Here is a 13,000-nt window from a genome sequence, read left to right as displayed (position 1 = left end):
TTTACTCATTGTGTACATTGAAGGTGGGGTAAGAACAGTCATAAAAAACCTGAGGAAACTATACATTCCATTCACTCGTGTAATATCTTGTTCCCAGAATAGTGAGGGTGGTTTGTGGTTAGAAGTTTTTGGAGACTGCTTGGCTATTATTATTTCACTCAGCAGCTTACCTGCCAAAATTAGGAGACAGAACTAATTCACAATTAGTCAGTGATTGCAAAACTGCTTTGCTTCTATGGAACATTAGAATAGTTTAACCTCAAAAAAAAAAAAAAAAAAAAAAACAACTTTTCATGTTTAACCTCAAAAAAAAAACCTTTCCCTCAAATCTACACAAAACCGAAGTGTTGATAGTGAAAAATCTAAACCGCAGTATTCCATTTGAATATGTATTTTTTCCAACCTCCTCAATTTTATGCATTTTTTCCCTCAATTTAAATATAATTTTATTGTTGACTTTCAGTAAAATATGATTTGCATCCAGGAGATTTCCTAAAGAGACTTGATTATGATGTTGAACAGGAATTCCTTATTGTGTTTCCAGGTAAAACCCCAGAAAACTCATGTTCTTTTGTTTCAGTTTTACTCTAGACTGGATAGCCTCAAACTCCTGGGGAAGAAATACCACTAGGGCACAATGGTGCGAGTCACAGTTATTAAAGGGAAATTTTAAAGAGTTTAAGCTTGCTTCTGTTTCAGCGAGAACAAGGTTCAAGGCATGTTTGTATTTGTTGTAATTTGTCCCATTATAGAACTGCCTAAAGGTACATAACTTAGAGTTTGATTTGCATTTGATTTTCCTCAAAGGAGAAAGATGCAGATGCAACATTTCAAATGTAGCCCAATTCTATACTAGTTCAAATTATTTATCCCTGGAGCTGCTATAAGTTTCTTAAGGTAATCAAAGTCATTGGGAATATACAAAGAGGAACATGAAACTCCCAGCTGTAGAAATTTAACTTCATATAATTATGCATGAACTGTCATGGATAACAAAATACAAGAGACAAGAGTGGAATAGTGAGTCCCAATGATTGTAATTTAAGAAAAAGACATACAGTGTAACTGTAAAGATACAGGATTTTTTGAAAGGTGTTTTAAGTAAAAAGGTAAAGGTTTGTGAGCTAAAGATTTTTCTTAAAGTAAAATTAGCAAGAATACCAGCCAAAACAAACATACTGAAAGGAGTGATCTCGAGATATCTGTGGCACTACCAGTCTGTTTTAGTGTGTTTATTTAATAGCTAGCACAGTCACATTCTAGTTCTAGAATGGTACTACTACACAGCCCTCAAAGATTAAACAAAGCAAGAAACATCACAGTGAAAATTAAAAATTTAAGCAGAAACCTAAAATACCCTATTTAAATACTAGTGGGAGTGTGTTATTTTCTGTTTGCTTTGCCAGTTTCTTCATTTAGCAGTAGTTGTAGTGCTGATATGTCTTACATAATTTATTACTCGAAAAAATATTTTGGAAATGTAATGAACAAAGTTTCCAGAGAGTGTTCATTTCAGGAAACATAATCTGTCAAATATGTTTTTCTTTTTTATAAGATTGCGAATATTTAAAATCAAACATCCTCATTTGTTTAGATGGTTGATTTTTCTATTGTTTCTTTTTCTCCTTTTCCATTCTTTATTCTTTTTCCTCCCCGTGGTAAGAGGAAAGAGAAAGGAAGGCAAAAACACCCTTTGTTATCATAAAAAGAAAAATCACAAAATAGTTCATTTAAAAAAAAAATACTCTCTCAAAGTCCCAGTGAAGCTATAAAATATTCAAATTAGCATAGCAGAGCAAAGAGTCATAAAAATTAAATTAGCTGTGGACTATTTGTACAAAGGTTCACAATGAAGCTGCTTCCTGTAAACTCACAGCGAAACTGCTTATTGAGTTAGTGATACCAAAAGCCTTCCTTTTGTATTATAATATAAAGGCAAGTTCTTGGGTTTAGTCCTTTTTGTCATAAGGGTGGGGTGCACAACAATAGCAGTGAGGTAGAAATCCTGAGCCATTGGTCTCATCTGCCTAGGCCGGATCACATCTGCCTGCAGATTTCATTCTGTTGGTTTTGGTTTGGTTTGGGTTTTTTTGGGTTTTTTTTTTGTTTTGTTTTTTTGGTTTTGTTTTTTGTTTTTTGTTTTTTGTTTTTTTGCAATTGCTAAATAGTACTTGCTTCTCCATGTTTCTGCTATTGTTTTGCTCATATAAATCTAGGAATATAGGAGAAGTTTTGTGCCTGGAGTTATTCCAAGAGAACAGCATATTTGACTTACAGTTCAAAAATAACCTGCCTGTCTCAGCTGAGGCCAATCACAGCATAATGGCATAGGAAATGATAAATATGTGGGCTTGCATTACCTTTAATTAGCAGAGAAGGAAAATGGAAATACACTTCCTTGAAAAAATTGTAAAAAGCAGGGAAAGCTTTGTTCTAATCTGTTATTCTAATAACAGCTTCATCTGGACAATTTAATCATATAGTTAATATGAAATTAGAGCTGAAATTGTATAAAATACCCCTTGGAACTCTATCAATTTAACTACTCCTGTAAGTGTAGCAAGAGAATCATGTTTCACATTCTTGCAGCTGAAACAAGTGTGGAGATTTATACATTTTTCTGATGAAACCCTTCTCATCTTGTGGATATTTGTGCTTTCAGATATATAGAACAAACCTGTATTTTTTCACTTATAGTTAAGTTTCCTACAGCTTTGAGTTTCATCTAGTAAGTTTTAGTTTGCTGGCAAAACAGACATTGCCTGACACTGGAGTCAGTGAGAAGAAACCTGATTCGTGTCTATTTTACTTTCTGCAGGTATCTTGTTGCCTAGTGAGGCACTTGCATTTTTTGCAGGTTAAATATTTATGTACACAGTGTGGAAGGTTTTCAGAAAATATCAGAAGTTAATTCTCATCTCTCTGGAAACACTGAGAAACAGACGGATAACCATGGATGAAGGTAATTATTAAGGATTTACTTTGTATTTAGTAAAAAGGAGAAACTTGGGACTTACTTTGTATTTAGTAAAAACGAGAAGCGTTGGTGTATGTTACATTATGACCACAGCTTGAGAGTAGAAGGGTGGAGCCAGACCACTATTTTATCAAATAAATTGAGTGCAAAGTGTGAAGAGGACAACCATCTGTTTTTCAGGGAAAGAAAAGAACTCACGCATATGAAATAGGTACTAAAAGAGCTAAGTCCTTTATGTAGCAGAAAGATAAGCACAAATCAATGACAATAGTTTTAAACACAGCTAATTATTTTTCAAAAGCTGTCTTGCTAACCTAGAAAATATGTTTTTGAATGATAGGGATAATTTGGAAAGTTGTGTATGTGTCTTCATAAACATTTAGAAAAGTGTGATAAAGTAAGGTCTTCCAAGTAAAGTCGCTGCAGGTTTTACAAATAGTTCGTGAGTTTTTAGAAAAACAGACCTGACTTTTCACAGTTCAGCACGTTATTGAGTATTTCAGGCATGATACTCATGTCATTTCAGAAAATGCAATTTTAGAAGATGAGCAAGAGAGATTGTACAGGGGGATCCTCAAAGTGCTGATGAATGTGGCTTCTGGTGAAAGTCTGAAAAGTGGAATGGTTTAATAATGTAAGAATCTTCAGTTATTTCTCTGAAGACTGAGTTCAGAAGCCTTAACAAATTTTCTATTTGGTGGTAGGACAGGAAGCTATGAACTTAAGGAAAGGGAGTTTCACTTGGGTTTTAAACATAAACCATTTTCACCATAAGTGACTAAAAAAGGGTTAAATAGATCCTAATTTCTTTTTTACCATTATTTTATTTAGGACTCTTTTGGGTTTTTTTGGGTTTTTTTGCAAACTTAGACCTTTCCTCAAATCCTTACATCCCTGTTGCTTATTTCTATCCTGAAATTTTAATTCCTGGTTGCTGAAAAAAAATTAACCTGCAAGGCAAATAAATTTTCCCAGAGGATTCTGCCTCAAAGAAGAGATGATGAGGTCACAAAAAAAAATTGCCAAAAGTTGTGGGTTTCCTCCTAGATTTTCCACAGAGATAACATGTATCCTAACCGTGATATCTTGTACTCTTAAAATATTTTTTGTCATGCAGATTACCTCCTACAAAAACTATCGCAACTGTTCTTTTTTTTTCTGATACAAACCCCAATGTGGCCATATTTGAGGCGTTGAAAAACTCAAGGTGGTTTGTCTTGCCCCACCTTAGGAGGCAGGGTGCTGAAAAGCAGTATAGGGAAGCATGAGGAAGATTTACAGCTTGTTCTATGCAACCTGCAGATTCTATCAGTAAATCACATAAATCACGAAGGAACAGTCTGCTCTTAGGCCTTCCCACACATATTTGTAGAAGTAGTTTTCCTCAGATGTTAAACATAGTTCTTAAGCATTGTGTTTAAAATTTAAATGCAATAGTAAAGATTGATATTGAAGTGCCATGTCTGATTTAGAGATTAATAGCAACATTAGTGGGGCACTGTGGTCTGTGTGTAGTCTCAGGTAGCTGACTAATGAATGAGCAGACTGGTAATACCATGGAATCTCAGGTCTAACCAACATGAAGGAGCAACTGTGTCTATCAATAGACACACAGATATCTTTATGCAAGGAAAATTAAATCTACATTCTTGCATTTTGTCCAGCATCTCTGTGACTTACAGTACAAAATGCATGCCTTTATTTTTATTTTCAAAATGAAAGCTCAACAAAATACAGCAAGAAAAGCTTTGCTGTCTGTAGTAGCAAGCTGGAATTTTAACTCTTGACATGGGTGTTCTGCTTCAAATTGGCAATCTATCTATCAGGTGATAGCTGCCATATACTCTCTTCTTCTTGCTAATATACAATATATACATACATATATGTCCTGATTGTTTAACTTTCACACCAGAAGTGAAGAATAACAAACATGTTTGATTGTCAGCTCTGTTGGGCAATATAACTGGGCAAGGTTGTTACTTAAGGCAGAGTAACCTGAGAATGTTAGAGATAAAAATGTGGTTTGACCAGACAGAGTAAAAAGAAAATGTTTGCATAATACATTTCCATCTGGAAAAAAACTGAGTTGTAGCTTGTAACAATGTAAACAAGCCTTTACTTGTAATACACTCTCCAAGTTCATTGCTAAATCACTTTCAGGGGATGAGATGGAGTTATAAAAGATATCCTGGTACGAATCTTCATACCAGTTGATACCAATGTGATGCAGTACTAATGAGGAAGGAGTGGACTTCAGTGGCAACTGCTGTTGCTACATTCCTGCTTCTCTGAGTGATCGCAACAGGGATAAAAATGACAATTTCCCCTTTTTGTTAGCCACAAGGGGAAACAATATGGTCTTGCTTGTCAGGACATTGGGAGAACAGTTACTCTCCATTTTCCACATGATGAAGTAGGAAACGCTCTTTATATCTCTCTGCCCAAGTCCAGAAGCAATTGTCTTTTTCACTCTGGCTGTTCTAATGAACCACACTTTAAGGACACTCCCACCACTCCCACCAGTCCTCTCTCACACTGCTGTTCTTTGTTTTTCATCAGAGCTCACTGGGTGGGACAGGCTCTGTTCAATCTGCTGATGTTATTGTAAGAAAGCCTAGTGCATGCATTTGCCCTATAGGTAATGTTGAATAGCAGAAAGTCTGTGCATCAATAGAAAGTGCTGTAACAAGAAGTAAGAAAGAAACTTGCTCTCAGAAAGCCTCTCTACACAAAGTTATTAAACAAGCCTTTGTTTTACATTATGAGTGGTGTGTGGTTTAGGAGAGTCTTGGTGCAGGCACTGAACTGGGGATTACAATTCCTAAACCACAACACCATCCAAAGGGATATCCCATGCCATACAATACTGTGTGCTGCAATAAAAGTTTAGCATTAAAAGAAAAATAAAGGATTTTTTGAGTTACAGAATTTGTCTTTTAAGTAGCAATTGTATGTGATGGATCCCTGCCTTCCTGTAGATGACTAAACATTAACGTGCCAATGGAAACTAGTGAATTAATTCCTTATTATGTTTTGCTTGCATGTAGATCTTTGCTTTACCTATTAAACTCTATTTACCTCAACCCATGATTTTTATCCTTCTGATTAACTCACCCATCACTGTGGGGGAGTGAGGAAGCAGCTGCATGGACCTGAGCTGCTAAACAGGCTCAAACCACAGCAGAAACTGGTATCAATCTAGCAACATATTCTTGTGCTGCTTCTTTGGGTAGTACTACTTACTAAATTGATGAAGAAAACATTTTAAAAAAATCAAACTGTGGTGATGATGGGAGGGAAGGATTAGTTAAACCAGACTGATCTTTGTTATACTGCATTTCTGAGCTGCATTTCTCAATCCCTCATATGAAAATATTCTGTCAGCTTCATTAGCTGTGTAGAACTTCAACTGGTCCGTGGTCATTTCAATAATAACTTTGTTATCATTATAATTCCTTTTGACCACTTTTAAGTGTAATTTTCAGGTCTTTTCAGTGGGCACAAGCCAAGTTTTACAGGCTTTAGCACTTCTTGTGTGATGCTGAGGGGCAGTGGCAAGTCCCCTAGCCAGATAGTTGAAATTACTGTAATGACATGTTGCTGAACTTACAGTCACCTACAGTTTCATTCCTGTGCATGTGCTCTAATTGCTTCCCAAAAAGCCTGTCATTTGTGTTTCACATTCAGAATCCAGTATTCTGAAATTTATTCCTGGCTGTTGTATAAGCCTTGAAGAGCTAGAAAAGCAACATGTTTCTATATAGAACTTATGAGGTTGGCAAGGTATTTAAAAATAAAAAAAGGTCTTTTTGGTTGTAAATATCTTTAATTTCTTTAAAATTCATCAAGAAAACATTTTTCTGTGGAAATAGAAATTGATCATAAAAAGAGACCAAATATGCTAGAGATATCCAGAGACAAAAGTTGGCCAAGAGTTGTGCATTGAGGAGTGTGTTTGAGATGTGTTTTTGGATGGAAGCTGCATGAGACTTGATGGGTTTTATTCAGCATAGAATAAAATAGATTTATTCTGACTACTTTATTTCATGGATCTTGACATGCTTTACTAATTCAGCTAAATCTCAAAGTCAAACCAAGATTAAATCACCAAATCATGCTTGATTTCAAAAAAAGACAAAAAGAAAGACCCAGAACTAAAGGTTTGCTCTGACCAGTTTCTAAGAAAGTCACCCAGGTTTAATTAAACTACTGACAGTTTGGAGTATTTTGATCATAAATCCATTTTGGTGTGTGATATTACAGATCCGGTCTTATTTCACAATTTTGGTTTTAAGACTCTTTTTAAGACTCTTTAATGCCTTGTCCTGGCATTTTATTAGAAACAATTATGTTGCTTGTTTTTCAGAAGCATGGGTGCAAAGTGATAACCTTTCAAGTTGGCAAGTCCCCAGAGATTCAGTCCGAATTGATCCTGAAACTAAACTACAGACCACCACGCACTCCACTGTTCTACCAGGCAGTGTTATTGATTACCCAGAGGATGTACAGGAACATCCTTCCTGTGTCATTGAAAGCATGGTGGAAGACACACCTGAGGAGGGTAAGTACTTGTAGTAGTGCCTCAGATGTTTGGAATGAGATTTCACTTCACTGCTTTCCACAAAAGGTAGTGGTAGTATATGTATTGTAGGGTCACAGAAGCAGGACTGCATAAACACTATAGTCCACACTGTTGTCAGTGCTGATATACCTTGAATATGGATAAAAGTCAGTATGGACTAAGTGGAAGAGTTCCTGTCATGATTCCGTTCATAGCTTTTGGACATGATCTTCAAGCTCCTCATGTACAACAGATGCATAGAGGCTTTGTGCCTGTTAAAACTAAAGCCATCAGAACAGGACTAGATTTTTATATGGTCTACACCTGTAACTTCTAAAACAGAGTGTGTAATCTCTCTGAAAACTGTCAAAAAGTACAGTTGTATTTATTCAGAAATAGTGATGTGGCTGCCTAGACTCTGCTGGATGCTTTCATTGTAGCTGTAATCTGAGAAAGGAGAGACCTCTGGTTTGAGGAGCCTTGCATTCTAAACAAATTAAACTGCAAGGAGCTGTTGTAACCAGAGTGCCCGTTGAGAGCAGTCTGACTGGAGGCGTTGGGAAGAAATGCAAAGAACTGTTACAGATGTCTCATCTCTGCCACACCACAGAGTTCTGTGTGAGTTAACTCACACGAGTGGTGTGCAAAGGAATGTTCAGTAGCTTTGAGAGTCACATGCTTTGTGAAATGCTATGTTAAACAGAAGACGTATAGACTGATTTTAGCATTCATTAATTAACCAGTTGGAGTTTCAAATATTTTTCCTCCCAATGGTCTGTCTAGATTGAATCAAACTTTGCAGTTGCATCAATACATGATATAGTAATGTATTTTTTAATTTATAAATTAAATCTGGATGCCTGATTTACCTTTATACTAAGGAAAATATAGACCCTATGCTCTTGGCCTGAAAGCATTGATGCATAAGTGGCTAATATTCCCTAAAGTAGGATTATGTGAAGTGAAGGGCTGGTAAGAGTCTCCAGGATGGCAGGAAGAAAACAAAATATGAACCAAAAGGATGTAGATGCAAGACAGCAAGTATTTTTAAAAATAGCTGTTCTATGCAGATTTTGTGTCCTTCAATGACATTACTCACAGAACAAAAGCTGATATTTTTATATCTGTAATGTATAGCAATGAAAAGACTGAATTCAGAAAAAATAATAGCTTGAGCCAAGGGTACTCTTTTCAACATGTATTTTATGTATTTTATAAATCACCAAAATTGGGTCTTGAAAAACAAGACTTTATGGCTGTACCTGAACAGGATCTGATGATCCACCTAGTAGTTGAACAGACTGTACTTTAGAACGGTGCATCCACTTACAATTCAGCTAGTAAAAGCAACATGCAGAAACAGGTATTTGTTAGTATAAAATCATTGCAGTATGTATCTAAATGATAACTGTGTTAGGAACTCAGGAAAGATATACATTTCTATTTCCCCAGTGCAAAAAATTTCTCAATTTCTGATAATTGTTTTGACCAATTCAAAGAGTCAGAGGACTTCTTTCAGACACTGTTTTCTCTTTCACATCAGAGCACTTGAAGGTATTGTGCCTTGGTTTTGTCTCAGCAGGAATGTAGAATGCATCCAGAGCTCTCATAAGTATACCTGAGTCAGACACACCTCATGTAACAATGTGATACAGCCCCACCTCTTAGCACACACACACGCACATTTTCCAAGATACTGGAAAAAATCCAGTTTGTTTTATAATTTTGCAAAATAAAATTTTGAAAACATTCCTACAGAAGTCCAGAATATAGCCTTTGCATTCAATATCTCTATGCATTCAATATCTCTATCTTCAGGATCAAGTGGAATCATTCAAGTCTCACACAAATCCTCACATATCCTTCTTATGCTTCTGGTTTTCTCAATTACTTCCCAGTCTCTCGCATTTTTGTACCCCTTTTAATTACTTAAAACACATTTTAGACAAAGAGAAACAGAGCAAGAATGTCAATGGTTTTCACAATATTTTAGCACTTGAATTGTGTTAACAGATGGAGAGGGAAACTCATGGTTGCACCAGCTTGGAATGAATACAAACAAGTGGTCATTTCTGAATTCCTTGATTGGATGGAGTGAAGACAGAACTCAAGAAAAAGGTATATTTATATAGCAAGTATTATTCTTGCTTTCTGGAACAGATAATACCTTAAAGAAAATGAAGAGGTTTATTCTTTTTTTTCTCTTGTATGTGAGCTCTGATTGAATTTAGCTGTGTTACTTGGATTTTCAAATAAAATTCTTTAGCTTACATATACACAAGTCACTATTCTAGGTAATTACATCAATTTTTTTTTTTATTCATTTATACTCCTGTTAGTTAATAATGATACAGGGTTGTGCTACTTAAATTAATTTTCCAATAGGAAGTCAGCTCTATATTAAGCCAGAACAATGTGACTGGGGGGAAAAATGTAATTTTGTGTTCTTATTTAACAAAAAGGAAGATTAGAAAAAAAATTAATTTTTTATCATACTCTGATAAAAAATATGTCTATCAAATAACTTGTAAAAGGTAGCTTCCCAGGATGTAAAGTGTCCTCTTAGTTGTGGTAAAAGCTAGTTTTATTAAGAGGCAACATATTTCTGCATGGGTTTTTAAACTTGATTTTTAATTTTTAGTTTTAATGACATAAATATATTTAAGTAGTGAATATCAGAGTATTCAGGAACAAGTAATTGTCAAACATAAGTTTGTATGATGGTGTCCAGAGATAAAAGCTGACAAGTCTGAGTTGCTGTATTTCTCCTCCCAGGGGCCTATTTTGTTATTAGAAGGAAAAAAAAATTAAAAGAAAATTTTAAAAAAAGGTAGTTAATGTCTCTAATAAAAAATTTAAAATGTAATATGTTCATGTGAAGTTGCAGTGCTTTTTAGTTGGTAAGGTAAATTTTGTTTTACACTAGATCAGTTTACCACATCTGGAGTTTGTTCTGCTGCTAATCACAAAGCAACTGAGTTGGAGGAATGTACAACCAAAGAAGTGCCATACATTCCATACAGCTTAGCTACACTGCATATCATCAAGGTAAAAAAAAACCTAAAACAAACATGCCCTTCCCTCAAAGAAAGTTCCCAATGACTGAATAATTTACAATATTTTAAAAATTGACAGTACATGCAAGCATCTCTTTCTTTAGGAAAAACTAGATGAATTGTCATAATCACTGTCATTGTATAAACTCAATTCACACAATCCTTTTGCCCAGTAGGTTGGTTTTTTGATTCACATTTAGAAGCCTGCGGTTAAATGTTGAATATTGGTATAAAAATGTGAAAATTAATATCAAAGTGCCATCTTAATTTAGATCAGATTGTAAGTTGCTTAAATGCCTTTCCCATGTTGGTGTCTAAAGATAAAAGCTCCCTTGTAACTGTGTTTGGAGGAAATCCTTGCCTTATATATATTTCTCATCATTATTCTTCATTGCTGGAAGTGGTATGTGACTGGAAGTGTGAGGGTTTTATCCTATTACAATATTTCTGGTGCCAGAAACTAGAATAACTTCCAATTTTGTATCTCGACTTATTTAATTTTTGGAACATCATATGCACATATTCATCTATATATAAAATAAAAACAAATATACATATATCCTGGTTTACTGGTTTCCTTGCTTTATTTATTCCACTAGATATGGTCTTGTATTCTTGGTCTTTTAATATGAATCAAAAATGTTCAGTGGTGATTTCTTTTGTACAGGCTACATACAAACTGCTGAGCTAGCTGTAAGGCACAAGTTAAATACCTGGGGCAAATTACTAAAATGACTCAGACTTTTGTGGGTGATGAGATCTGGAGCCCATCTGGAACTTTTCAATCTTCGCAAACAGACTTTTCTGGTGTCTTAAACTTTTGATTGTGTCTCTTTAAAATTTCTCTACTTCCACAGTAGTTTTTGTGGATGAGGGGTAAATATTTCAAGACTGCATTGCTGCTTGGTTACTTTTACAGTGTCAGGTGGTAGAGATCCCTCACTCCCAAGTCAACTGCTTGTAAATATTAATAAGGATTTAATCAGTCAGCCTAAATCAATGCTAACAACCACAACTATTTTCAAATAATGCATCAGCCACAATAAATAATCTGAAATTTTTTTTCTTTTTGTTTTGATTTGGCTGAGCTGTTCACTGTCAGCAGAATCTGCACCACGGGAAGTTTAAATGAAGAACTGAAATCAAAGAAATCTCTAGAAAAGTTCTAGATTTTTTTCATTTTCATATGATCATATTTATTACTGCAGTAATTGACTGAGCAGTATCTGTTAATCTCATTCATGTGCCAGTGCAATTTGACATTGCACCTACCAGACAGCTATGTCAAAAAAAAAGATGGACAGCAGAAGCTAGGACAAGAACTGGTGGAATTTTCCTTTAGTGACTATTTAAATTAAAAACAAAATTAATTAAAGAGATTAATTGAGGAATTCAAAGCTTAAATTATTCACTTTCAAACAGGAAAATGCTTAATTTTTCTGTCCTTGATGTACACATCTCTATTACTCATTAAAACTGCCAGTGTACCTTAAAGTTACATTAATTTTGTAGGATTTCAAATTATTTTAATGAAGTGCAACATAAAATAGAGTGTATTCTTTAACCACTTTATTTTTCTAACCCTTACATGAAGAAATGCAATCTTCCCTACTAATTGCCTTTTTTCCCCAGTTATAGGCCTCATAATGCTATTCTTCTTTTTTCAAGAACTTTACAATTCTTATAATGACTATGTCTTCCATTTTCTATTTCGATCACAACATTAAAAAGGAAAAAGTGGAGGTGCAATGTTAGGAAGAAAAGAGAAATTCCATTTCAAGTTATTCACAGACTTTTATTTAATAGCATAACATATTTTCTATTATTGAAGCCTCAAAGTTTTGGTCTGTAGTTCTACTGAGTACTTATTTTTGGTCCATTACAACTGGAGTTGGTAGTGCTCAGAGTTTATAATTTCCTTCTTCCTTCTGCTCTGAGTTTATAATTTCCTTCTTCCTCTACAGATTGTAAAAGACATGCAGCAAATGAAAAACAGACACATGAAAATAATCAGAAAACTAGATGATATAAGGAAAGAAAAGCAGGTAATTATACTGGAGCATTAGAACTCTTGACCATTAATCAAAGTGATACAGAGAGAAAAAAATCTACTTAATTCACAATTAAATATCCATTCCTGTACCATTCTTCATGTCTGTAAATAATGCCAGTGTATATTGAAGTGTATTTTATTTACAACTTTGTGAATTCTGGTTTTACTTTTTGTCTGGCACAATGGCAAAGATTTTTCTAAAATTTATTTGTTACTAAAATTTTCTCTTAATAACACCTTCATGTAATGACTGACACCATGGTTTCAGCATTTGCATTTCTGTAGGCTGTGCCTCTCAAGAATGACAGCATTATTAAGGGCTTTATGCCTTTTTTTTTCTGAGTGTATTTTTG

At 34.7% G+C, this 13,000-nt stretch overlaps 1 protein-coding gene across 1 annotated transcript; it reads left to right on the top strand.

The window, feature by feature from the left end:
• The first annotated feature begins 2,772 nt into the window (after positions 1–2,772).
• LOC137465238 (uncharacterized) lies at positions 2,773–12,921 on the top strand. The gene is made up of 5 exons (XM_068177158.1): positions 2,773–2,962; positions 7,344–7,538; positions 9,552–9,656; positions 10,465–10,586; positions 12,559–12,921. Exons 1-5 carry the CDS (start codon positions 2,869–2,871, stop codon positions 12,658–12,660), a joined length of 618 nt encoding a protein of 205 aa, XP_068033259.1. The 5' UTR covers positions 2,773–2,868; the 3' UTR covers positions 12,661–12,921.
• The last annotated feature ends 79 nt before the right edge of the window (positions 12,922–13,000 follow it).

This window comes from Anomalospiza imberbis, chromosome Z (genome assembly GCF_031753505.1).
Source record: "Anomalospiza imberbis isolate Cuckoo-Finch-1a 21T00152 chromosome Z, ASM3175350v1, whole genome shotgun sequence".
Lineage (NCBI taxonomy): Eukaryota > Metazoa > Chordata > Aves > Passeriformes > Viduidae > Anomalospiza > Anomalospiza imberbis.
The sequence above is the reverse complement of the archived record's forward strand: the minus strand, read 5'-3'. Positions and strand labels throughout refer to the sequence as shown.